At 31.6% G+C, this 26,785-nt stretch overlaps 2 protein-coding genes across 6 annotated transcripts; one reads left to right on the forward strand and one right to left on the reverse strand.

Annotated features, from left to right (window-relative positions):
* Positions 1 to 1,789: 1,789 nt before the first annotated feature.
* Positions 1,790 to 13,495, reverse strand: LOC129870435 (probable rhamnogalacturonate lyase B). 2 transcript variants are annotated; one of them, XM_055945228.1, is made up of 16 exons: positions 13,390 to 13,495; positions 12,749 to 12,870; positions 10,290 to 10,365; positions 9,924 to 10,099; positions 9,415 to 9,531; positions 8,890 to 8,994; positions 6,861 to 6,996; positions 6,045 to 6,215; positions 5,148 to 5,306; positions 4,948 to 5,054; positions 4,654 to 4,744; positions 3,986 to 4,127; positions 3,475 to 3,634; positions 3,015 to 3,143; positions 2,209 to 2,335; positions 1,790 to 2,087 (listed from the first exon to the last, which is right to left on the reverse strand). In XM_055945228.1, the coding sequence occupies exons 2-16, from the start codon at positions 12,847 to 12,849 to the stop codon at positions 1,842 to 1,844; spliced, it is 2,043 nt and encodes a 680-aa protein (XP_055801203.1). In that variant the 5' UTR covers positions 12,850 to 12,870; positions 13,390 to 13,495; the 3' UTR covers positions 1,790 to 1,841. The 2 variants fall into 2 exon arrangements, with proteins under 2 accessions (XP_055801203.1, XP_055801202.1); XM_055945227.1 differs by having other exon boundaries at positions 8,890 to 9,009.
* A 5,750-nt stretch (positions 13,496 to 19,245) lies between these two features.
* On the forward strand, positions 19,246 to 26,785 carry LOC129870728 (uncharacterized). Of its 4 annotated transcripts, none has more exons than XR_008762120.1 (2): positions 19,246 to 19,583; positions 25,399 to 25,725. XR_008762120.1 is itself a non-coding variant. In XM_055945576.1 (2 exons), the coding sequence occupies exon 2, from the start codon at positions 26,139 to 26,141 to the stop codon at positions 26,445 to 26,447; it is 309 nt and encodes a 102-aa protein (XP_055801551.1). In that variant the 5' UTR covers positions 19,394 to 19,583; positions 26,103 to 26,138; the 3' UTR covers positions 26,448 to 26,785. The 4 variants fall into 4 exon arrangements, 3 of the variants coding, with proteins under 3 accessions (XP_055801551.1, XP_055801553.1, XP_055801552.1); XM_055945576.1 differs by lacking the exon at positions 25,399 to 25,725 and adding an exon at positions 26,103 to 26,785 and having other exon boundaries at positions 19,394 to 19,583; XM_055945578.1 differs by lacking the exons at positions 19,246 to 19,583; positions 25,399 to 25,725 and adding exons at positions 21,583 to 21,655; positions 26,103 to 26,785.

A 26,785-nucleotide genomic window follows, 5' to 3' on the forward strand; every position in this document is an offset into this window, starting at 1 on the left:
TGGATTAGGTCTAATTTGAATAAATATTTTATCTAATGGGTCCAATTTGTTTAATTTTTCCAAAAAAAATAAAGGAAGAAACATGGTTTGTCAAGGTTGCGTTTTTTCGAAGATTTTTTTTTTAAGAGTATGAAAAAAATCAAAATATTAAACCTACCTGCATTTTATATGGCGATTTAATTATCTGAGTGTGCATTTTATAATTATGTAATTTAATGTTGGTCTTTTCCAAAAAAAAAAAAAGACCTCACTGAGATTTTACGTAAATAAATATTTGTGCTAAAATTAAATATTATTGAGACCACTCCTACAAGGATACAACAAAGTTGGTCAAGGAAAATTAGACGATTTTTTTTTGGAGAACTAAATATAAGAATTCAATTTTAATACTTTAAATAATTATAATATGGAAGTCAAACTACAAGTCTAAAATTTATTAAAGTAGGAATAATTTCTTCCTTTGTTTGCCAATCCAATATCCTCTTTCCAATTATCTTGTACCAAATAATTAACAAACTTTGAACCATTCATGAGGCATATGATTTGATAAATAAACTCACCAATATATGACTAACTAAACGATTACTAGTGATTCTGACTTCATATTAGTGAGTTGATCATCGTCAAACCTCCTTCACTTCATTTCGTACAGATTATTCCCTTTATCTCAAATTATATGGCACATTTTGAATTTCGAAAGTCAAACAGTTTTAGTTTGAACGTGAATTCGAACATAAGATCTTCAAGTTTTTAGAAATAAAATTTATATATTTGAAAATTACGTGAAAATATTACAAGTCACAACAGTTAACAATTAAAAATATTTAAAAGGTATATGAAAAAATTATTGTCAAAGATAAACTTGTTCGAATCTCGAAAAGTGCTACATAAATTGGGACGGAGAAATATTATTTTGATCCTTGTGACATATATACACAGATACATACTAGTTTACAATTGATGAGATACAATCAAAAAATGTTTATGCATCTTTAAAATAAAAAGAAGAAAGAACAATTGCAAGAAACATACCTCGAGGAGTTTTATGTATGTGGTTAGAGGGAAGGTCTTTTAATATATTAATTAAAGAGATGGTGTTTAAATATTTATAAAAATTTGATAGAATCCTCTTTTAACCCAAAAGTCTCAATGTTTTATTTTGGTGAAAAAGATTAGCAAATATTGTTAGATAAAAGATTGGAATACAAACTTTGTCCATATATAGAAAAAGTGTCCGTCAAATTTTTTATTTTAAATAATTTTGGTTTTGAAATTTTAAAAAGTTAACCTAAGTAATACAAATTGGTAAAAGAATTCTAAACCTAAAGTGATACTAATTATTGCTTAATCCTAAAGTTAACCCTAAAGATAGTTATAAAGAATGCAAAATTAAATGGAGAATTTTCGTATATAGCCACTCCAAAGTATCTTAATTATGCTTCATAGTTATAGTTTATTCACGCAATATTTGTATATATTTGTATAATTCGCTATACAATTAATAATTTTTGTATAACGTTTGTATATTTCACTATACAATTCATGCACAACGTTTGTATAATTCGCTATATAATTTGTAGTGTTTATATATTTCGTTATACAATTCGATCCGCGCACAGCGTTTGTATAAATCGCGCGAATTATACAAAACTCAACTATATAATCGCGCGAATTATACAAAACTCAAATTGTAATTACAGCTAGATGTTTGCCGCGATCCATAATTAATTCAAACTATAGCTATGTTAGCTAATTAACTAGTATATGCTTACTTATCCGCATAATTTTTCCAAATTAAAATTACAATTGCAAGATATAAATAAATTAACAACTACAAATATTTAATCATTTGTAGGAGGTCCTTCGAGACGAATATAATCATACATGAGTCCACTCCAAGAGCTCGAACCTCTACTTTGTTTAAGAAATATAACATTAGTTCCAATGGAGAGAAGATGACTAGGTACATCTATACAATACATCGAATACAATCCATGAATTCCATGTCTTGCAATCGCATTATCCCTGCCTATCGACCCTGTTGTAAAATGAGGAGCATGCTCTGCATTTTGATCGTTTATTCGAATCTATAAAAATTGAAATACGCAGTTAATTAATCGGAAAAAAATATAATGTATATATATATATATATGAGGATATACTAGTTGTACAAATTAAGAATAATGTAAAAAATTGTTTAGTCCATACTTGTAATTCAGCTTCATTTGTTGAGGCTAATGCTAGTTGAAGAGTATAATTTGAGGAATCCTTTACTTCTTGAAGATCAAACACAATTTTCCATGTAGTTGGTATATATGCTTTGTCTCCATCATCCCTGTTTGGAAAAAAGAATAAGAATCGGGTACGCAGTATAATATTACATGTGAGGTCTGGGGAGGGCATACATATTTTACCCTACCTTACAATGGTAGGAAGACTCCTCGACTCGAGAAGAGATGAAAAAGAAGCAATAATAACGTAACAAATAGTAACATAAGCAAGATAATAAGATAAATGAAGCGAAAGAAACAATCAGATAGTACTAAAGATCTAAAAATAACCACCTTAAAAATAATACTAATACTACTAATAAGGAAAAGAAATACGCTCGGCAACCTACTAAGCCTCTACCCTAATACTTGACCTCCACACCCTCCTATCAAAAATCATGTCATGAGTAATTCCAGGTAAGTACAGCTCATTGTAAGTAGATTAATTAGTAATACTACTAAACACACGTTAATTTCTGAACGGATTAATGTTCAAGGAATATCCATCAGAATTTGGCTCGTCAGAAGCATTTCCACTGAAATTTCATATTTTTAACGGTATTCTGACGGAGATCGAACGTTCGTTTGAAAGTGACTATTTTTGTAGTAGTGTAACTTTCAGAATAGGGCAGACAACCTACTATGACAAATCAAATTATCTATGTAATTTAAAATTTATTTATACTGTCAGTGTATAAAATGCAAATAAACAAGCTAAAGAGCATAGGATGTTTGTGAACATACTTGTAAATATATCTATTCACATGAGCAAAGAACCAATCTGTTTGACAATTGCTTGATCCAACAGTGTAGACTAAATCATCATTAGGGTATATTTCTGTATAACGATCCCATAATCCATATTGCCTAAACCTGGAAAAAAATTTAGATAATTTCATGAATGGTCACTCAACTTTTATTTATTAGATCAAATTTGATAAACTATCCAATCTTTTATAACAAAAGAATCACTCAATTCTGCCTAAGTATCACAAAAGTCTTTAAACAATTTTTCTTTTGTAATTAAAACAATTATTCAACTCCATCTAAGTATCATATAATAACTTTATATGATATGTAATCGAAGTTGAATGACTTTATTGTTACAAGAATAGTACTATAGTGACTTTTGCGGTACTTAGATAAAATTGAGTGATTTTTTCATTACCAAAAATAAATATAGTGCATAATGAAATTGACTTACTTTTCTTCATAACGTGTAGTGTATAATTGGTTTTGGAGTTTTGGTTGTGGATTAGGAATGAAGAATTCTGCAGCAGTTCTGTCTGGAATGCCTATTTCCCACAATGTTGGACCATTTCTTGGAGGGTAATACACAAGAGTGTGTAGCCTAGTTCTTGATCCTGTTTTTACAGAGACGGATTCAGAATTTAAATTTAAAAGTGAACATGTTACACATAGAAAATTATGGGATCGTAATTCAATATTCGTTGAAATTTTAGTGAAATTTGTATATATACTCTATGTTGAGTTCAATCGAACCTCGTAGGAAACATGTTACATCTGCATCTATATGGTAATATTTGATTGGTTATAGAGTTTAAGAGGGAATTATAGACATTTACGACAAAGATTTGCGGTTGTGGAATGAAAGATTAGATTATTTTTCGAGTATAGAAATGTGTTCTTTTTTTTCCGAACAGACTAATAGAGAAATAGTGGCACGTCAAAGAAATCGTAAAAATATATCATGCCTGGGTTGATGTTGATGTAATCCTTGTATTTGTAATCACCAATAAATCCAGGGACCCAAGCATACAAGCTATAATTTCCAGGGATGATATTGTTAATCAAGAAGTATCCTTCATTATCTGTTTGAGTCCAAAATTGATAACCCTGAAAAACAACATACAAAATCATATACCAAAATTAGGGATGAAAAATTATCCCATGAAAATATGACTCGCCAAATCTGTTCAAGTTTGGACGGATCATCCAATCGTCTATTTATTAACTCAATCCATTATAACACGTTCAACTCAATTTATCTAAAAATTGTGTTGATTTTGTGTTAAATATATAGTTCAAATAATCCATGAGAAACTTTGTCAAAATATTTATATATTTTCTGATTTGATATATTGTATATCGTCATAATTTTAAAAAAAAACGTCATAAGGTAACTAAACACATTATACGAAAACAAACAAAGAGATTATCGATCAAAATCATGTAAGAGTTGGCTAGATTGGTTGCACATTTAGCCATTGTTTAGCGCATTTTGACCTAATTCATCTCAATTCAACTAATTTTTAGCAAGTTACTTACTCGATCATTTATTAACTCAACAGTCAATATATTTTAATTCGTCTGAATTCAATTCAACCCGCTTATTTAATAACATCAAGTCCAAAACACAAACCTTATTTTCAAATTGCCATGATCCAACATCTCCAGGTGCAGCCAATCCAATGAAAGTTGAATTTGGAGTGATAAGTGTTTTACTTACATAGCTGCAATAAGAAACTTGTAGCTTATTAATAATCAATAAAAAAAAAAAGCAAATTGTTCGATTGTGTTTGATGTGCGAATAAAATTTCATCTTAATAGTTAAAAAGATTAGGAATTTATCTATAAGTTATAAAAATACTTTTAATGGTACGAGGCATTTTGTGGAAAACCTCTGCAAGCTTCCCACAACAATAAGTTAATGTACCTGTCGTTGACAAGTAATCTGCCACTTATAATACCCCGTTGATCAGCACCAACGAAATCTTGTGAACGAGGGAAATCGTACGGCCAATTTTCGGTTTCAATTAACATCTGTTTTTCATTAAATTCGAGATCAATAATTAAGAAAAAAACTTTTATGTACTATTTTTCTTGGAATATTGTGTACACAAATTAATTTAGTACCTGTTCTTTTGCATCTGTCCATAATGTTAGAATGTCTTCATCATCTGATGAAACAGAGTTTAAGTAAATAAAAACCGGACCAAAAACTTTCTTCCATGGCTCTCCATTTCGAAATTTGAGTCCTAGAATCTCCCCGCCATAATGTGTACTGAAGAACATCTGTTATATATACATAAAAAATAATGTTAACCTTATATAGAGAATTTTTAAAATTTTCATTAAAAGAGATTGAATGAACTTCTTACCGTCCCCTAACTTCCACCCTGATACCCGTGGTTAACTAGTAGTGTTGTATAAGTGTGGATACTACCGTGTGGATTCTAAAAGAACAATAAAATTTAGAAAGAGGAAAAAAACTAGACGTTTGATGGATTTTTGTTCAAAAAGGAAATCTTATTTGAATTGTCCATAAATCCTCGTAGGTTCCTGTAGGAATGATTCGGAAGATCCAAAATAGAATACAATAATATTTACTAGCAACGACATAATAGAGACAGTTACTCAAAATAGATTTGATCAAAAATCTAATTCAAATCCAATATAATATTTATAGTACACAAGATTAATTATGGGCGTTAAAGTAGTTCGAATTGAATATGAAAATTTAAGTTTGGATTTTTGATTTTTGAATTCAAGAAAGAATCCAACTATACTCTACATAAGTTCGAATTGGATTGATATTTAAAGTTATGCTTCGGATATATCGATTTGGTTATTTGTGATTTTATGGTTTTTAGCCTATAAGTTGAACTTCTTTATTTTCTTACATAAATGATTATCCAAAATAAAATGCTCGTATCGAATTCCCTTAATAATTGATCATTCTCACCACAATCATCCAAATAAAATATTCATACGAGCGCGATAAAATCATCGTAAAAAGTATTATATACTCACAGATAGTGTTACTGGGCCGGTGTGAGAAGTGAGGTCTTGTTTAACAGGCCCACCTGTTTGGAACTCATTACTTGGTGTAATCATCCAAAATCCAGTTTTTGGGCTTGGGCTTATCCACCCATGGACCCTGTTATCTTTGTTTTCAACAGAGTACTGATATTTATCATCCACCTGAATAAAGAAAAAAAAGTAAATAAAATTAAAAATTAAAAAAATGATTAAAAAGATAGGAGAAATAGCTAAGATGTATTATAATGGTCGATATATGCAGATGTCCTCTTTTTACGTTATCATTTAAATTTTGTTTCCACTTTTAAAATTCGTGCAAATATATTCAGACTCATTCGAACAACGTTAAACTCAGATCTAATATTTGTTCATATATTTCTCAACCTTATATTGTTCCCTTTTTAAGCTATTATTTAAATTATGTCTTTACATTTTAAAAATCGTGCAAATATAGCCCGGATCTTGGGGACAATGTTAGACTCAAATATAATATTTGCACATATATTATTGAACTTTAGACACCACATTGGACTGTTCCTTTTTTAGGCTATTATTTAAATTTTGTCTCCACTTTTAAAAATCGTGCAAATATAGCTCGACTCTTTTAGACAACGCTAGACTCACGTCTAATGTTTGCATATGGATTTCTCAACCTTTGAAACAAAACATTAGATTTTCTTCTAACATTTATAATAATTTACATAATTTTAGATTGTTTTCTAATGTTTTCTTATAAGATTTTCAGTTTGCAAAAAACGAGAACTTAGACTATAATCTTAATTTGTGCATTATAATCATGAAATGTACCTCTCCTTTGAGAAAAGAACTAGATGGGCCTGTAAGAAGTACAGCTTCTTTGTAATCAAGCTCTTGGCCCATTGCTCGATCTTGTGCTGTAGGCATTATCCTCTGCCTTTCATCTGAAATAGCCATGTATGAGAACCTGTTCAAAAAGTTGAAACTATTTAGCTTGTAATTGTTAGTAAACTGTATTGGAAAATATTAAACAATAACAATAATTTCTGAAAGTAATAAAAAAACAGAATCTGGAATGAATCTGAAAATAATAACGGTATATAAAAAATTATTGTAAGAACAAAATCGAGCCCACTGAATACACAGTGTGTCCTTAAGGAAATTATTCCCCTCAAAGTACCCGAGGTTTTGGAATCTTTCCTCCCAGAATAGAACGATTTACTCACCAAAGTAGAGGTACTGCAAATCTTTGGTGACTGCGAACCACTTGAAGGTTGTATATCACACGAGTTTTAGGAAGTGCAGAAAGAAGAAGAAGATGTTATTTCAAAAATTTCATATGGAACATTCTGAGGATTAACAGATATATATAGACTGTTTACACCTTTTAAGAAAAGGCACCTGTTGGGAATAGATTTGTCTGTTGAGAAAAGGTTTGCAACTTTTCGGACAAGGTTGCAACCTTTCAAAAATCCATTGAAAAAACGGAGGGAAATATTTTTTAAATTAATCCGGGAAAGAAATGGGTCGCGGGTCACGGGTCACGATTTTTTCACTAAATTAATTAAATAAATAAATAATATTAATTAATTAAAATTTAAAGGAAATTTGGTCCAAAAAGATTATCAATCAATCAAATCCAAAGCCAAAGCCGAAGCCGAAGCCGTAGCCATAGCCGAGCCGAGCGAGCGACGACGACAACGGCGCTAGGGGAGACCCTCTTCTTGACCCTTTAGCAACATAAAGGAGTGCTTCTACTTTTAAGTAGGAGACTTTTTCTTTCCACCACATATGTGGGACCAAAACTTATTTAATAAAGCAAGAGAGAACATATCATTTTTTCCTCCACTTCTTTTTCCCTCAATTTCTCATTCAAACTATCAATTAAACCCAACAGTAATCACAATAAAACATGGCTTGGTGCATAAAGCATCCTTATTCATGCAAGGTTCAAGAAAGAATCACACACTAAAGGGGTGTGATATAGACAAGTTATTTACAAGAAAAGAAAAGTTTCATAGACTCGGTCAAATCGCTTATAGAATGCCGACGATGATTTTCCACTTAATAAGTGAAGGAGATAGGGAAGCGAGGCTTAGCAAGCTTTATAAGAACGACCATTAGGTAAGCCGCTAGCGGAGAAAGCTCGAAGAGCTTTTCTTCATTCATTACTAAGACAAGGTCCCAGGTCTCCAAGTCAGCCCACGCTTTTTCGAAGAATCTTGCACCCATGGGCATACGGCCTGGCAGGCCTTCCCATACCGCCGGAGCTTCATGGGCGTTGCCCTGTTCCCTAATCAGATTTTGGATGTGAGCTATAATGCGAGGAGCCAAACGGGAGTATGGCCCTGCCTTGCCATTTGACCTCTTTTTCCATGTGATTAGGAATGCTCAGTGATGCAAGTATCAGTGAAAGATTTCACGATAATTCTAAAACTTAAATAATTGTAAGGAGTTTTTAATCTACTAGAGTTTCTTTGCGCTATTACTTTTTCTTTCTCAACTATTCATGTATCAACTCAGTCAATAGATTCTTAACAATATATATATATATATATATCTACTACATACAAAGACATTTTTGCGCCACATATGTACATACGCTCATACGTAGACAAGTACGTATATACATATGCATATACCATTTTCTTGCAATCTTCCTTCCGAACATATTTAACGAGGTTATTTTCTCATTGTTAGGGTGCCAAAATGCCTCCTTTAAGACAAAATTTTCACCCTTCTTGTTATACCTTCGAATATCTGCTTGTTATTGTCATTCTCAACAACTCGAGTTCAGAAATAGAACATCTATATACATACACATAATGTGGGGTGCGGGGGACGATGTTGTGTTACTTACAACTTTTCATTAAGCTTGAATGCCATTCTCCCTTGATAGACATCTATGTCTGGCCATCCTTCCAAACGCTCAAAAATTGCATAGGAATAAAAGCCACTACTCCCCCTAAGAATTATAAACCTACAAGAAATTAAACTAAATTTTATAGTGAAAGAAAAACCATAATTTCATATTAAAAAATTTTAAAATCTTGTATTGAGCATCAAAATATTTTTTTAATTTGGTACGTTTAAACTTTGCTAAATCATTTCTAGCATTTGGTTAGGTATAAAGTTACGTAACAAATGATACTTGTAGAATTTGTGAAATAAGATTCGAAAAAATAATATCAGAGTATTATTAGAGCCAAGTGGTATATAGTAAAAATTGAGATAGTAGTAGAAAAAAATGACTTGTGCTATAGATTATATAATTTCACTAATTTAAAATGATCAAACATTACAAAGTGAAGTTATCAAATATATTTGGTTTTTTGAGAAAAACATTAGTGGTAATTCATGCAAGGATTAAAGACTTACACTTCACCTTTTGTCAATATTCATAGAAAGACTTGAGGAATTTAATGTCTTCCAAATCCTTGTGAATGAAAGCTCTACTTGATTTTCATCTTGCAATATAACTTCAAACTTTGTCCCTTCAAGCCTACAATATGTCATAAAATGCAAAAAAATTAAAAAGGGGGGAAAATGCACTTTTAATTCCTCAAATATCGTTGATCTTTGTGATACTAAGCATATTTAATCTTCAATTGATTAAAACGTTTAATTTTTATCCTTTTGCAGCTCTCTGCTTGTGAATCTTCACAAATTTATCAAATTATTAACCGTTATACTATCTAGTTTTCTCATTTTATGCTAAGTTTTTGTAGCTACACTGCAATTAGAGTTGATACTATTGTAATTTAATTAAAAGTTAAATATGCTTAATCTTATCTCATTATAATCGAAATTATAATTTATCAATAATTAAGGGATCGAAAGTGGTATTATCCTAATTAGAAATTCAGGCGACAAAAAAAAAAAAAAAAAACTTACTTGTCAAAGATGTCCCCTTGTTTTTCTGCTCTATTCCAAACAATATCCCAATATCCTCTATTATTTTCTTTATTTTTATTTTCCAACAAATTATCAATTCCATTGTATTGTATATTAGTAACCATTCCCTCTGGAATAGAAAATGTGATGTTGAAAAGGCCATTATCCACCAACACCTGCAAAAGGGACAAAAAAAAATGTTGGTACTATCAGCTTATAAGTCCATAAATTTATTACTCCCTCGGCCGGTCCATTTTAGTTATCGTGCTTATTAAAAATAATTGGTCCAAAATTATTATTTTGAACTGACCACCTTGCAGTCTAAGTAGATATATCACTGATTAAAAATACTGTAGATGTTCTTACATGTTTATTCAGTCTAAGTAATTGCACTGGAGGATAGGATTGCAATTCCAATTGGATGTTTTTCTCAACAATTCTCCTGAAAAACAATACAAAAAATAAAAAAATAAATCCATGTGAAAATTACATATATATTACATATAAATAACATTAATTAAGAAGGTTATTTGACTAAATTAGTTTTTACCTCTCTTCAACATTAATTAAGAAGTAGGTGAAAATTATTTATTGGAGAAGGATAAATAGGATGAAAATAATAATATCATCATCCTCTCTTTTTTGTTTATTTATAAAAAAGAAACTCATTTATGATCCAATTTGAAAGACTAGAAAATTTGTGCTTTCGATAAAAAGTCGTTATTCGTCCATCTATTGTTGTGATCCTCTTTGTGAGGAAGCACCCTTCTCTCTTCTCCCAAAGTTACGAGATCATTTTACCTAGTCTTTTAAGAGAATTATTTCACATTCTTATATATATATATATATATATATTTTATCTATATTCGTGTCAATTTAAATATAAAATACCCTCTCACTCAAAATAGTTCCAACCTATGGGGTGAAAGAGGAAGTATTCTTTGAAATAATTAGGCGTAAAAGTTAGGTAAATTATAAATCAAGTTGAAAGTAAAAGCTGCAAAAAGAAAAAATTGGTGGAACTAATTTACATTATTGTGGACAAAAGTGAACCTCACTTTTGGGCTTTAGTAACTGTTTTAAGATATTAAAAAAAAAAAAAAAAAAAAAAACAACATATTCAATAATTGCTTTTACATTAGACTCCTAATCTAGAACCACTAAAAATTTTATGTTTTTTTTCTATGTTCTTTTTCTTGGGGAAAGTGTATGGGACAATATTTTAATAGGTTAATTATGGTAGAACCTAACCTAATCACTTTAAAGCTACAAAGTTATTCACTAAGGACTCCGATTCATTTGGCTTAAGAATAAAGTTATTTCGGAATTATAATTTTAAAACTAAGTTATCACATTTAGGATGTGGAAACAGAAATTTAAATTAGATAGGATATTCAGGACTAAAGTTGAAATTAAGAATGTGTTTGGTATGAAGAAAAATATCTTATCTATATTTTATTGGATTGAAAATATAAATTTATTAATTTCAGATTAAAATTATACATTCAATTTAATATAGCATAATCTTAATTCCAATCATCCCATTTATTCTACGTACAGAATGACCTCTTAAGAGTAAAAAATTAAAATCTATAGCATGTGTAACTTTATATTTATTTCGTAAAGAAATACATACCTTTCCCTAAGCACAAGAAAACTAAGTCATGCGCCCATAAATTAAGGTACCAAAAAGGAGACAATTTGTATTTCTTGAACTTAGATTGTCCCAAGTGAGGGGTTGCATTATAATTGGGCGATGAGTACTTGTTCATCAAATTTTGATTTTAATTCATAAAAATGAAATTACTAATGATAAAAAGAAAGAGTAAAGGTGTCAAATAATCAGGTTGAATAGAATTCAAAAGGGTTAAAATAAATCGAGTTAATAAATAGATGGTTAATTAACTAGTCAAAAGTTACTTAGATTGAAATGAACTAAAAAATGGGTCATAATCAAACTCTCACTCATGGTAGTACTAAGCTTTAGTTTTTTTTTTAATAATAATCTTTAGTACCTACTATCTCCGTTCCATATTAGATGGGTATCTTACTAAAAATGTTTGTCTCATAGTACTTGAGTACTTACTAAATCAAGATAGAATTACTTAAATTTTTTCTATTTTACCTCTACAATTAATAGGCCTTTTGAATGTAAACAATTCTCAATACTATCTATTTCTATACTTTATGTATATTGCATTGATATAAACAAAGGGCAAAATGGTAAAGTCTTTCAATGTATTAATAATTTTTTAATCACCGTATAAAGTTGAAAGCCCATCTAATATGGGACGGAGTAAATAATAAATTATTTTTTTCTTTATTATTGTTATATATAACATATCAAATAAAAGATATATTTTTTTAGAAAATTTTTGACATTACTATTAGAAATCTCGAATTCGATCTTCAAGTATATAGAAAAATACTTTCATTTTAAATAAATATTATACAACGTAAATTCAAATTAGTCTAAGAGTATCAAACACCAAATAAAAAACAAAAAGAAAGAACAGCAATAACTGAAAACAAAAAAGCAGGGCAAACCAAAAAACAGAAAAGGGAATAGTTCCAGTTCTCTAGATTCTCAAACAAAATCTAAGAACTCTATTTCATATATATTATGTTAGCAATTATAAATTGTCAGAACAGAGAAAATAGCAAAAATAATCATACTCTGATATTATGCTTATAATGCCAAATATTATTTTGCTCCGACTCTTTAAAATAGTAAATTCTTCAAAAATAGTTAGCTATCAATACTTTTGAAGAATCCGAGTAAGGTAAACCAAAAGGCAAATGTAAGATAAAGAACAGAACAATACCTTGTTGCTGCACAATCATTAATTAGCAGAAATAACTGAAGAAAAGTTCCCAAATATCCAAGAAAAGAACTCCATTGTCTCTTCCACCAAACTTTCTTCATTATTTTCCAACTTCTTTTTTTCTGCAAAAACACATTAATTAGTAAGTTCATGTCATGTAGAATCTTTTAAATGTTTTATGAGTTTAATCTATTATACAGATAAATTAAATCGCTTTATAAGCATGTAACCTAAAAAGATCGTTAACTTTTTTATTATCACAAAGTTAAAATTTACTACACAACGATAACATGCTCAGTGTAATCCATCAATAGGGTTTGGGGAGGGTGTAAAATACACAACCTTATCTCTATCTTGAGAGAAAGACTCTTTTCGATAGACTCACGAATCATATTAAAATCAGTAAGAAAAGAAAATACTGTAATGAAAAAATTATATAGAAAATTATGGAGAAAAGAAGAAAAACACCGTATAGTACAATAATTGAAGCAAAGAAACAAGTTAAAATTCACTTAAAATTGGGGGGAAAACTTAATATTAACAGTGTATATGACTTAAAATCCGTCATTTTTACACAAGAATATAACATAATGAAAGTAAATAAAAACAAGAAGAAGAAATTAAGAAGAAAAAATGCATACCTCTACAATGACAAGAAGAAATTGTTATATGTTTTTTAAAGGTAATTTTTGTGAATTACTTTTTTTTTTAAAACGTTACAAGGTTTTTATTTATAAGAGTAAAGTTTCAATTTATTTTCTTTCAAACAAGTACTACTTGTGCTTTCAACAATGGATTCTCTCTCATGTATTTATAAGCATTTGCTAAGGGGTTTGAACTTTAAAGAATGAGTCATTTAATTATAGTTGTACTGTATGTTAAGATGGCAATATCACCGCAAACATGGTTGTGGTGCAGTGGTGGATTGTTTTACCCTTAATTAGAGGTATCGGGTTCAAGTCTGAATATGGAGAAAATCTTGTTGGAATGCTATCTCCGAATGAACCCTGCAGTGTGCGATCTGAATTTAATCGGAACTCTCGAAGGGAAACAAAAAAAAATGGTAATATTTCAAAATTCTTCTCAACTTTATGGATTTTTGAAATTCTGGCTGATTTTTTAAATATGGTAATATGAAAAATTGGGGTGGGGGTTTAAATTATTTATGGGAACCAGTACAGTTAAATCTCTCTGTAAAAACGTTGTTTGTTAATTGAAAATTTTAGCCTCATATAGATGATTAAATGTGAAATCATATATATAATTCTGAAAGTAGTGTAGTTTTAGAGAATATAAAACTTTATTAAAGAAAAGGGTAAAGATGGAATAAGTTTTAAACATTCATCGTGAAAAATAAACAATTAAATTATTTTGAATATAAAAAAAACTCCAAAAAATTAATTAATATGGAATAGAGGGAATATTCTAAATAATTACATGACTTAACATGAAAGTATTGCACCATGTGCTTTAATATTTGTACCTTAGTACTATGGTAATCTAACTTTTTTTCCTTGGATGGTAATCTAATAGTAGTAGTTCTAAATAGAGATGCTTGATAATTGTAGCTGACTTATATATTCTGCTTATTAATTAATAATGCAGTTGGAAGTTTAATTTGTAATTTGTCATAAATATAAAGTTTGCCTGTTTGGGGTGGTAAGTTCAAAAGTTTGATAATAGTTACCTAACTCCTACTTTGGGGGGCTCAAATTATTTATAGTGATTTTAAAAAAAATACTATCTCGATGATTTGTCATTTCAGTTTAAGATAAAATTAAGCGATAAATATAAAAATTATTTTATCGTGTCAATCAATAAAAGATGTTTATAAAGCAGAATTATAAAAATGTAGTGTAAGGCTCCGTACAATAAATTTTTACAATTCGATCTTCTTCCAAATACAACACATAGCGAAAACTTAATATATCGATCTGCCTGTTAATCTATAAAAGATAAAATATCAGTTTAAAATTATTGTTGTTATTGTTTGTTGTTAGTCTATAAAAGATATATAAAGTGATGGTGAAAATAATTAGAGTAATATTGTGAAAAAAGTAAAACATGGGGTGAGCAAACACACTGGAATTTATCTAATAATTTATGAGTTCACGTAAATTTAATAGTTTTTGTTTATATTATATATTCATATCAAGAATTTATCAAATATTTATAAAAATTTAAATATAAATTCAAATATTATTATATTATATATTAATTTGAGATTACTATGAACTTCATATTCTGAATTTGTGTCCGATAAAATTTCTAAAAGCAAGTACTTGTACCATATTGTGTGAAACCATAGATTAAGTAAAAGACTTTTTATCCCTTTCATAAATGGCAACTCTTAAAATGATGCTCCTAGAATTTCTTGCACCTTGAGCAGTAAATGTGGGGAATTAGTTAACTTTGGTCTTTGCAATTATAACTAAGATGTTTTCCTTCTCTTCATTAATTCTATATAGACTAAAAATTATGACTAATTTTATTTAACAATCAATTAACGATAAAATTCATAGCTAATTCTATTTTCTTTTATAACATTAGGGTTAACTTTACAAATTTACGATATTTCAATAAAGTTTGACTTATAGTCCACCATTTTTACTGAACCATTCATGCCGACATCGTATTGGGGTAGGGTGGATGAAATGGAGTCTCGCTTCCGGTGTGCTATTTGACAAGAAGGTGCCTCCACAACTTAAGGGCTAGTTCTACAAAGTGGTAGTTAGACCGGCTATGTTATACAGGGCGGAGTGTTGGCCAGTTAAGGTATCTCACGTTTAAAAGATGAAAGTTGCTGAAATGAGAATGTTGAGATGGATGTGTGGCATACCAGCAGTGACAGGTAGAAATGAGGCTATTCGGGACAAGGTAGGAGTGACCTCGGTGGAAGACAAGATGCGGAAAATGCGACTGAGATGGTTTGGCTATGTGAAGAGGAGAAATACGGATGCCCCAGTGCGGAGGTGTGAGAGGTTAGCCATGGATGGTTTCAGAAGAGGTAGGGGTAGGCCGAAGAAATATTGGGGAGAGGTGATTAGACAGGACATGGCGCAATTACAACTTACCGAGGACATGACCTTAGATAGGAGGGTGTGGAGGACCCACATTAGGGTAGAAGGCTAGTTCATAGTCTCGCCATTCTTCCTTATTAGTAGGCGTATTAGTGCACTATAATTCCCTGTGGTCTGATGTATATTATTATTTATTACTTTCATTGCTTTTTGTACTTTGATTGCTCTATTTTATCTGGGTTGCTTTTGTTACTTGCTTTTCCATATCGCTTTGAACTTCTTATTCTTATCTGACTTCTTTTTTGATTTTACTGAGCCGAGGGTCTTTCGAAAACAGTCGCTCTACCTTGGTAGGAGTCAGGTCTGCGTACACTTTACCCTTCCTAGACCCCACGTTGTGGGATTTTACTGGGTCGTTGTTGTTGTATCCATGCCGACATGCAATAGTAGTAGGATAAGAGGTTGATATTTCTATAATAACTTTAGTCCCGACTTTGTATTTGGGTTAGACTCACCTTGTATGTATACATAATTTATCTACAATCAGTAAAAAAATAATAATCTAGAATTCAAGAATGCATAAATTAAGATTCTGACTTCGCTTTGTCGGTACTTGATCTATCTGAATCTAATATTTTTGACACAAAATATATATTAACATGTAAAATTAAAATAGCAATAAATATTAGACTTAAACCTGTAATTCTAAAATATAATAAATTAAATATTAAAAATCTTAAAAGATGAGTATATCAACTTTAAATTTTGAATCCGTTAGGTAACTTGCAATCTTGCTAGTTGAATTTTGCTTTGAAGACTAAAAAGAAAGAAAAGAAGATTGTTGGTTGAGGTTTGCTTGTTGTATAGGTAAAGGTTCCTCCTAATCTAATTGTAAAGCAATAGGAGGAAAAAAAAAACTAAAAGGGAAGGCTAAAATATAAACTTAATTCACCATGGTGGAAAAACCACAAATTATAAATAAGCTTTTGCAAATAAAATTACTTATAAAATTAAAGGCGGCAATTAAGAAAGGATTAAATGCTAAATTACTATACCTTTGAAAATAAAATAAAAACATAAACTTAGAGCATTCACTTGCACCTCTTTAAGTAATTTTTTTTTCACTTAGAATTTCTTTGGTATAGAAAAGATTAAAATATATATATATATACACACAAAAATTTCATAAGCAATATGGTTTAATCTGTCAGAAGAAGAAACTTCATTTCTTTGTGCGTAGCTTTATGTATTTTTTTTTTCGTTTTAATTTATTTGTCCTATTTTTCCTTTTAATCCGTCTAAAAAAAGAATGTATTTTTTTTGAGAACTCTTTAATTTTAATTTTCTATATGTCGTATTTAATACCACAAAATTAACTGATATTTTGATATATTCTACATATCTTTAATTTAAAATCATAAAATTCAAAAGTCATATTTTTTTTTAAAACCTACGTTAATTCAAAACCAGTTAAATAAATTCAAATGGAGGAAGTAATAATTTGTATTTATAATTGTGTCCTTTGGTTTGTCTTAAAATCGACTCTTAATTTGCCTCTTTTTGGATATGTTTGATGGTGACAATCGGTGATATTGTTAATTAGTTTTAGAGGCACTCTTGATATTTACATGAAATTAATGAAAGCATGAAATGTGTGCATATTATTTTATTACGTAAAGTATATTAATGTACATTTTTATCTGATTTATCATGTAACATGGTATAGATAGTGATGGAGCCATATATATTTGAGGTGTATCAATCGAACTTTTTAAATTTTATACGATTTTATTTTTTTATATTTTAATATTTATTAGTTGAAATTCTGATTCCGTCATAGTCGTATAGATATGTGCCTTTTCTAACGGCTAAACTTGTTAGCTATACTACTAGTTTTGCTTACAATTATTTTCTAAAGATTTTCAAAACTATACATGATGTTAAAAATGCAATCAAAGACCTTTTTTATTAGGACTAAACAGAAAACTTGATAATATTTTGGCTTAATTTTATTTTTATACAATAATAACAAATTCAGAGTAATCTCAAGCGAGGATTAAAGAGTATAGGATATACGTATTCTTATTCCTAATTTTAAGAGATAGAAAACTTATTTTCAATTGATTCTCGACCACTCTCCTTTTTTATTCGAGCTTAGGACAGACAATGTGAACAAGTTCATTCCTGCGGAATAATAAAATTATATTTCTATAGTTTTGTTTATTCCCTCTATATTAATATAATAATTCAACTTAAATGAAAAAAGATGTTTCGTGGACCATTAAGTTATTATATGATTCATTTACAGAAACATCCAAAAAAACAACTAATTGCCCACTTTTATTGCTAGAAACTCTTTAGTATGGAAAGTACAAAAATGAAGGCACACAGATTTATTTTATTTTTTAAAAGAAAGGTCCAATGTGATGGCCAATAATTGTATGGCCACTTATGACAAAATTCTACATAGTGGTGGACTCCTTTATTATGTTTCTTTGTGTTTCTAAAATTCTAAATTAATTATAGCTAGTCCCTTTTTCTTGTTAAAGTTTCCACAGGAAAGAAAAAGGTTTCTTGGATAACATAAAGAATTTTTGAAGTTTTCCAAAATAATTGATTAGTTTTCCACTAGCAAGAATTAAGTCTTTTTTTGGCTACTCTTTTCGAAAAGTTGGTAAAACATAGCGTTTGGATGAATAATTTAAGTCCATGACATGTAGTGATTAATCGAGCTTAAAAATGTGTGGATCATATGAATGTACGAAGTTTTTAATTTTTTTTTATTCTAATTTGAAATTCGTCTAAGATGTTAAATGTATTTTATTTGTAAGTTTGTCAACCTAAAAGTCTGTCAATCCTTCTTTTTGACTTGCCCTCAGTCACGAGTGTTACATATCCCTCCCCCTTACCCCTCTTAGGGACTTTGTATCCTTGTTGACGTTTGTCATACCGTCATATTGAGTGAGTGTCTTACTTTGATACTATAGAAAATGGTCTAAAAAATCCTTGAACTATTGGAAAAGATACAAAAATGTCCATCATCCATCTGTTGGACCTAAAATACTCTTTACATCCACCTTTAGGTCCAAAATTGACCTTTTCTTTAATGGAAAAGGGCATTTTAGGTCCAATAGATGAATGAAGGTATTTTTGTACCATTTTCAATAGTTCGAAGATATTTTAGGCTTTTTTGATAGAATTTTAATTAAATAATTTGAATAGTTTTTTTAAACACGTGGCGATCATTTATTGGTTACAATTTAATTATAAATCAAAATTTATTTAACAGAATTTTAATTCAATAATTTAAATAATTTTTTTAAACACGTGGCGACCATCTATTGATTACAATTTAATTATTTAAAATTAATTATAAATTAAAATTTATTTAACCAAATTTTAATTAATTAATTTAAATAATTCTTTTAAACAGACCACCTTAATCCTTATTAGTCTTCTTCCATTGGCCACCGTCTCTGTACCGAAACCAAATCCGTAAAAGCTGCTAACAAATTTCAATCTTCACCCAAAATTGTTTTATGCCCTTCAAAATTCTAAAACATTTTATACATAAAAATTATTTTTTTAAGCCCATTCAAATGCTCTATCATTCAAAAAAAAATATTTTTCAATCTCATTGAAAAAAAATTCCATCTTTACCATCAAAATTTCAAATCTTTACACTTTTCCCCATCAAAAACATCAATCTCTACACTTTTCCCCCATCCTCTTCACCACCTTCTCCTGTATTTCTCTCCATCTTCCTTCAAGAATCCCAGATTCGTTCAACTTTCGGTCTTTTGCTTCAGGTCTTGGTAAGTTTTCAGTTCTTCTCGTTTTTGTTATATGGATCGTTCTTTTGTATTGTTTGTATGTACCTGTTTTGCTTCAGATTCTTGTGTGGATTCTTCAATTAGCCAAAAATTGGAGATACCCATATCGGATTTTTACACATCTGGGTCGGGTTTGAATTGGTTTAGGGGAGTCCATGTAACATAGGTTGTAAAGGTTCAAGTTTTGTTATGGATGAATTACCTGTGTGCTGATTTACATGCGTATTTAGCTCATGTTTGATGTTTTTTTTACTTTCTTTTGCCCTAGTTTTTCATGGATATAATTCATATTCTGGTATAAATTGAAGACTGGTTGCTATTGTAATTAGATAATGATTGGCAAAGATTTATGTCTTACAAAGGTGAGCCAGGCATTACAAAGGTGTGTCCTATAAATTCTAGGATAGATGGAGACATCATCGTACTACTATTAGAAATTTTGACAAGAAAATAAGATTTCATAGAATAGTACATGAGATTTCAATTGTCAGAATCATGGGTGGCCTCTAACATGAATATGATAGGCAATTTTCCTCCATAACACATCATCATGAAGCTGGCTTTATTCGAATTATTTCTTTCCCTCCATAGTAGAGCTACCAAAATGGCAAAAGCACACCCAACTAAAGCACCCTTTTCCAAATGAATTTATATTCTGGATGTTTGCTCATTGTAGCTCACTTTGCCAGCCACCAATACTTCTGGAATACCAATGCAGTAATCCTGCCCGAATAGACTTTGTGACAGTGCAATCAAAAAACAAGTCACCCACAGACTCTAAATCAGTGTTGCAGAAACTACATTCTAAGGGTACATGAACTCCAAGCTGTTGAGGCACAACCATTGACCAGCAAACATCTTTTCACAATCAAGATTGGGATTTATTGAACTAAAATCACCAACTGTCAATTGAAATTTCTTAATAACGATGACACATGTATCCCCACTTTGAAAACCATATATTTTATCACAAATAGTAATCGAATTCCCCATGGATCCATCTATAAATCACCCAGACAAGAGGATATACCAGTTGTTAGAAAAAATGAGGATGTATCTTCAAAGGAAAGTGTAAACATTGACTACGTATATGTTCAGATTCATTCTCTGGATATTAGTGTGCAAAGCCATGTCTATATTCATTCGTTAATGTGTCATAATTAATGACCATATTAAAGAGTCTATTTTTAATCGTTACCGGCCGTTATCACAATTATGCCAATATTTCTTCAACCACGATTAATAGAGTATATTAGATGGCCTTGAATATAATTAAAAAACCTTTATCATGTCTTTATTGTACTGAGTTTTTTTTTTCTTATTGAATCATTGTTAGTTTATACATTTCTAATTTTATATTAGAAGAGCTTGTTGAGTCCTGAGGATACACCTATACTGGGTGAGCTATCAAGAATTTCCTACAAATTCAAAATCAAGTATGTTCTGTAAGATTTACCACACTAGTTTCAGTAGTCATTCAAATTATAAAAGCAAAAAAGGAAATATATATTTCCTCATATACCAATTATTAATCGTCTTAGTAAACTGAAATTCGTTTCAATAAATATAACTTTAAGTACCAATTTTTTTTTTAAAAGACAAATAATATGAATCGGAAATAGTGTATACTTAGCATAATTTTACCACAGATTTAGGTAAAATTAGGGTCTTATACTCTAAATGGGCTTGACCTATTTAACTAAATGGACTTGTCCTATTAAGGCTTATTTTTATGGTTACAAATTATAATTACCATACATATTTTATATGTTTAGGGATAAAAATATAATAAAATATAATAAATTCTTAACGGTTTACCCAATAACAAAATTGAGTAACCCCCCCCACACCGATAAGCCGTTAATTATAAAATTTAAATTCATTCCCACACGCTAATCCGATAACCCAATACCAATAAGCCAAATTTGTGGTTGGGTTATCGGTAACGGTCGGTTTTGAACAGTCCTACTTTCGGGACTGAGTTTAGTGAAGGACAGCTTCTGCATTTCCCCTTTTTCTTGCGTTTCTCTCATCCTCTCTTTCTCCGGTGACTGGTAATACTTTTGTGAGCTTCATGTTTTTGTTTCCTTTTGATTTTCCATAAAAAGTTGAAATTTAGATAGGTCATAACTTCTCTTAATTTGATATTAATAAAAAATTGTAACTGTGAATTTGTGTTTACGACTGAGATGTGAGGGTTAATCTGTAATAGAATTGTGAGATTTTTATATGAAATTGTTATAGATTTTGAATCATTGTTCAGTTTTTTATATAGAAAATGAAGCACCTTTTTCTCATTCATTATTTCTCTGTCATTAAAACAAATTATTAGTCAATAACTCAATATTCAGACTGGGTCTTCATTTATAGTTATTTTGGTTTCAATTTAGTTGTCATTGGGACGATTTAGTCACATTTACCATTATTTGTAATTTTACAAGTAACATAATTTGATCTATATAAGTTTCGAGGCTTATCATTGTGATCTAATCAATACACAAACCTGATGTGTTGTTCGAATCCATCTTACCCGCAACATCAGGGTCAGAACCTTATATTCTGATTGCCCTTGGTTGCTCTCTTCTTATCATTGTGACCTAATCAATACAGCAAGCCTGATGTGTTGTTCGAATCCATCTTACTCGCAACATCAGGGTCAGAACCTTATATTCTGATTGCCCTTGGTTGCTCTCTTCTTATCATTGTGACCTAATCAATACAGCAAGCCTGATGTGTTGTTCGAATCCATCTTACTCGCAACATAAGGTCAGAACCTTATATTCTGATTGCCCTTGGTTGCTCTCTTCTTTTACTAGTACGACAGTGGGTCGTTCATAGTTTAAACATAGGGGTGGGAGCCATGTTTTCACTTGAGCCCCTGATTTCAAATTATTATTTTTTGTATAAAGATCGGTCTTTTAACTTACATTTGTTATTTACCGAGGGTGGGTGGAGGGGAACATCCACTGGTTTATCAATTATAACCAAAGACTAATCCAAAATTTAGATTGGTCAGATAAGTGCAGTTTGTACCCACATTCGTAATACAATTATGGTCTGCAACAAAGTCCACCCATGATTCTGACAATTGAAATCTCATGTACTATTCTATGAAATCTTATTTTCTTGTCAAAATTTCTAATAGTAGTACGGTGATGTCTCCATCTATCCTAGAATTTATAGGACACCTTTGTAATGCCTGGCTCACTGGGATTCAATTGTACTCTATGTTTTTTTTTAATTTTTTATGGGAACAGACCCTACACGAGGCTCCCACTTCTCGTGCACAGTCAGGGGTTGAGCAGCACCCCCAAGCCTTATCATAAATAAAAATAATAATAAAAATACACGGAGGGGGACATAAACCTTACCTCCGAACTTAAGGTGGTTCATAAGTCGGCTAACCTACTAAGGTCGACCAACTTATCCTCGAATACTAGATGGAAAAGCGATAAACCTATGAGATGACTCCTCTCGATACAATGCGACTAAGAAATACGTAAATGAGGGAGACTCTCCCCTTCCATGTAAATCAAGAAAGAAACCTACACTAGTCCTATTCAACTAAGCTACATTAAAAACATAGCTAAATCGAAGTAGAGCAAGTATACGAAACTTCCCATTTCCATGGATCGAGAGCGGTCGTGTCATCGTTGTCCTTCTTAGGCTTGTCGTACCGAGTTTGTCCATGAGATGTGAATGCGTCATGCATTGAAAGCGGCTGATGTCATGATGTTGCTGTTTTGGATATGAATAATGTGTCCGTCATTGAAAGAAATTAAGACGGCAATATTTTCAGGGTCGCTCGACTAACGTCTCCGATTACCCATTCGAGCCGCAACTTCTTGGGATCTCCCTATGTACCTGCACAAACAAATAAGCAAAAGGAGCCCCCAATAGTGTTTGGTGTTGTTGGTTGTTGCATTCTGTCAGTTGGCAGCTTCAAATTGTTCCTCATTTTAGTACTGTAGACCTCTTTGTTTATGTCAGTTGGCCGCTGAACTCTGCCTAGGTGCTGTTGTTGCAAACTGGTAGAGTTCCACAGCTGCTGTAGTTGTCTTTGTAGCTCAATGAAGTCTGCTGTTGCTGTACTGTAGTTGCTCCATGTGTTGTTGTGGAGATGTTGCATGAACTCCAGGCTCAGCTGCTGCAACACCACCACATGGCTCAAAGTGACATGATACCTGCACAAAGAGACACCCAACAGGAAACAGAATTGGAACTAAAGCTTCATTTTTGATGGCTGTTGAGTGTGGATCCATGTGTTGCTGGTCTGGATTGATGTTGCTGTATGCTCTTGTGTGTTGTGGTAGGTGGAAGTTCTTGTTCTTGGAGGGTGCAGCTGTGTAAAGTACCTGCACAAGGTAAACAAACAAGAAGACACCACTACTATAGCTCTTACTTCTAAATGTATGTTAGTAGTTCTACTGAAGCAGTAAACAAGGGAGACTCTCCCCTTACAATAGGAAATAACTAGGTGGAATAAGGAGAAAAACAAATTACACATAGATAGTCTATTACACATTGAAAATGAGATCAGTCAAGAGGATAGTTTGATCCTTTTTAGAGTTTTCCTTCTGAAGCTTGCCATTCCTAGCTTGTCCATCTTGATGTAACCCTTTATTTCATGTGGTAGTTGCTGGAGGTTGTAGAAGTGTTGTGTATCATTGAACATGTGGCTGCATTTTGATAAGGTATCTGCAGGATGGTTTGCTTCTCTGAATATGTGTTTGCACTGAAAGAGTTCCAATTACTGGACCAAAGACTGTAATTTTGTAACATATCTGTGAATGCTCCAAGGTGGTTTGAGGTCTTGTTTCAGCCACTTAGTCAATAATTCTGAATCAACTTCCAATATCACTCTATCAAAGCCATGTTGGAGACACCAATTGAGGCCAATAGTTGCTGCCTGCACTTCTGCTTGGTTATTAGTACCCATTCCCAATGGAGTTGCAAAGGCATATATTAAGTTACCATTGTGGTCTCTTAATATTCCCCCTGCTCCAATTTTCCCAGGGTTGTCTAATGCACTCCCATCAGTATTCAACTTCACAATGGAAGATGGAGGTCTGATCCACATAACTTTGGTCACTCTCATGTCTTGTTGGCACTGTTCTACCATAGGGACCAGTTCCTTCCAACTTCACAAGAGCAGTGCTTATCAGCATGTATAGGTCCTTGACTATGGAGAATTTAACTCTAGTAGTATTGGATTTCTTTCCTTCATATTTACTAGCACATCTATTCTTCCATATATGCCAACAAACAAAGATAGGAGTGGCCTGCAACATGAGCTTATGAACCTCATTATTGGACTTGGCAGTCCACCATTTTATCAGGATGCTTCTCAAGGGGCAGGTCCCTTGCAGTATCCCCCATGAACTAGAGAATTGTTGCCAAATATGCTTGGCAAAATTTCCAGAAGCAAATATGTGATCTACATTGTCCAATCCTGGTCTGTAGCAACAAGAACATGCTGCTGGTACTGCTCCAAATTGGACTAGTTTATCATTAGTGGGGAGTTTCTATCTCACAGCTCTCCATAGTAAAAAGGACACTTTGAAGGGAATGTTAGTGTGCCAAGTGCATCCATCAGTCAGGGTCTTGGCTCTTTTTTTTTTAACTGTACTCTATGTAGTATACTTAATTGTGGACTATCTTGTTGAAGATACCAATATTTTGCTGCAAGTGCTGTTACTCTAAGCTAACACTATAATCATGTGTTAATATCATTGTTAGCTGCAAAATAGTATTAACTAATTGGTTAAATTCTTTTCTTCATTTGGCATACATATAGTAAACTGATTCACAGGTGAAATATGCAATCGTTAAGGCGCAATAGGTTGGAGATGGGGGAAGCGACTGTGGTGTTCATACCTGTTAGTTATCATCCTTCTTGAGTGTAAAAGAGAATATAGAAGGCCCCACTGAATCATTATTATTAATCCAATTTAATGGATGCTATGCATTTCATAAAGCTGTACGGCTGTACCAAAAGAAAAGGAGGGAGAGAATAGTTCACCCTTGTTGATTAGGGTGTTCTGGATAAGGTAGAAGTTCTTATGAAAGATGTTGAACTGATGGACTTTTGTTTTAAAGTGATAGCAATGAATTCGTCTTCTAACTCCTGATGTCTTCTTGATTTTTTCTCTGTCAATCGGATATATTTGCAATTGCATTAGACTTCTCACTGAACCCTTGTTGGTAGTGGCTTGCGCAGATCTTTAGCTGTCACAATTCAACTTGTAGACATAATTGGGTCTGTAGCTGTGGCTAAGGCTTTAAACTTCTTCAGCTGTGTGATTTTCTAAGGCTTATTCCTAATTGATGTGTTCTTTATGCTGGTAGTGTAAGAGAATTTATACTCTCTTAGTCACTAAAAGATAACTACAAGTAATCATACATAGAAAGAGAATTGTAATATGGGAAATAAAGCAACTTACATGATACAAGAAGTTAAAATATATTAATTGCAACTTGAGACTCTGCTTCTTTGGGCAGATAATCTGTGTTCTGAGCTGCTTTTGGAACAAAGAAATGAACTTTGGGAGACTGAAGAACGTGGTAGCTGCTGCAGCCATTGAAGGGGTGGCTGAGGCAAGGGCCAGGATATTTGGTCATGTGCTTAATCCAACCGGGCAGAGATCATCCCACAAGGTTTTACGCAAGAAGCTCATCGGTGAGAAGGTGTCACAATGGTACCCACATGATATCATGAAAGATGATCCTCTTGTGATGGCACGTCAAGAGCAAGAGCGCCTGAGCAAGCTTGAAATGCTTAAACGTCGTGGAAAGGGACCTCCTAAGAAGGGTCAAGGCAAGCAGGCTAAAAAGCGCAACAAATAGAGATGATACTTTCACCGGCTTGCAAATAGTATCAACAGCTTCGTGCTGTTGCTATACGTTACTCCTTGCAATTTGATTGCCTTTTTGCCACTGATCTCATAGGATTTCTTTTTGCAACTCAAGCATCTACTTTCAATAGTCTTTGTTTTCATGCTTGTTTCTGACTTTTAATATTGCTGATACACATTTGTTAGTATCAACTAAAGTGAATTTAGGGGTTGATTGGTTTGGAGGAACATTTGGGGTTAATTAGTTCAAATGAATAAGAAGTGTGTCCAAACGTCATTAACTACTAATGAAAGTTTTACGATGACTTTTACAATCTAGAAACATTATAA

The sequence above is a fragment of the Solanum dulcamara genome, chromosome 10, assembly GCF_947179165.1.
Source record: "Solanum dulcamara chromosome 10, daSolDulc1.2, whole genome shotgun sequence".
NCBI lineage: Eukaryota > Viridiplantae > Streptophyta > Magnoliopsida > Solanales > Solanaceae > Solanum > Solanum dulcamara.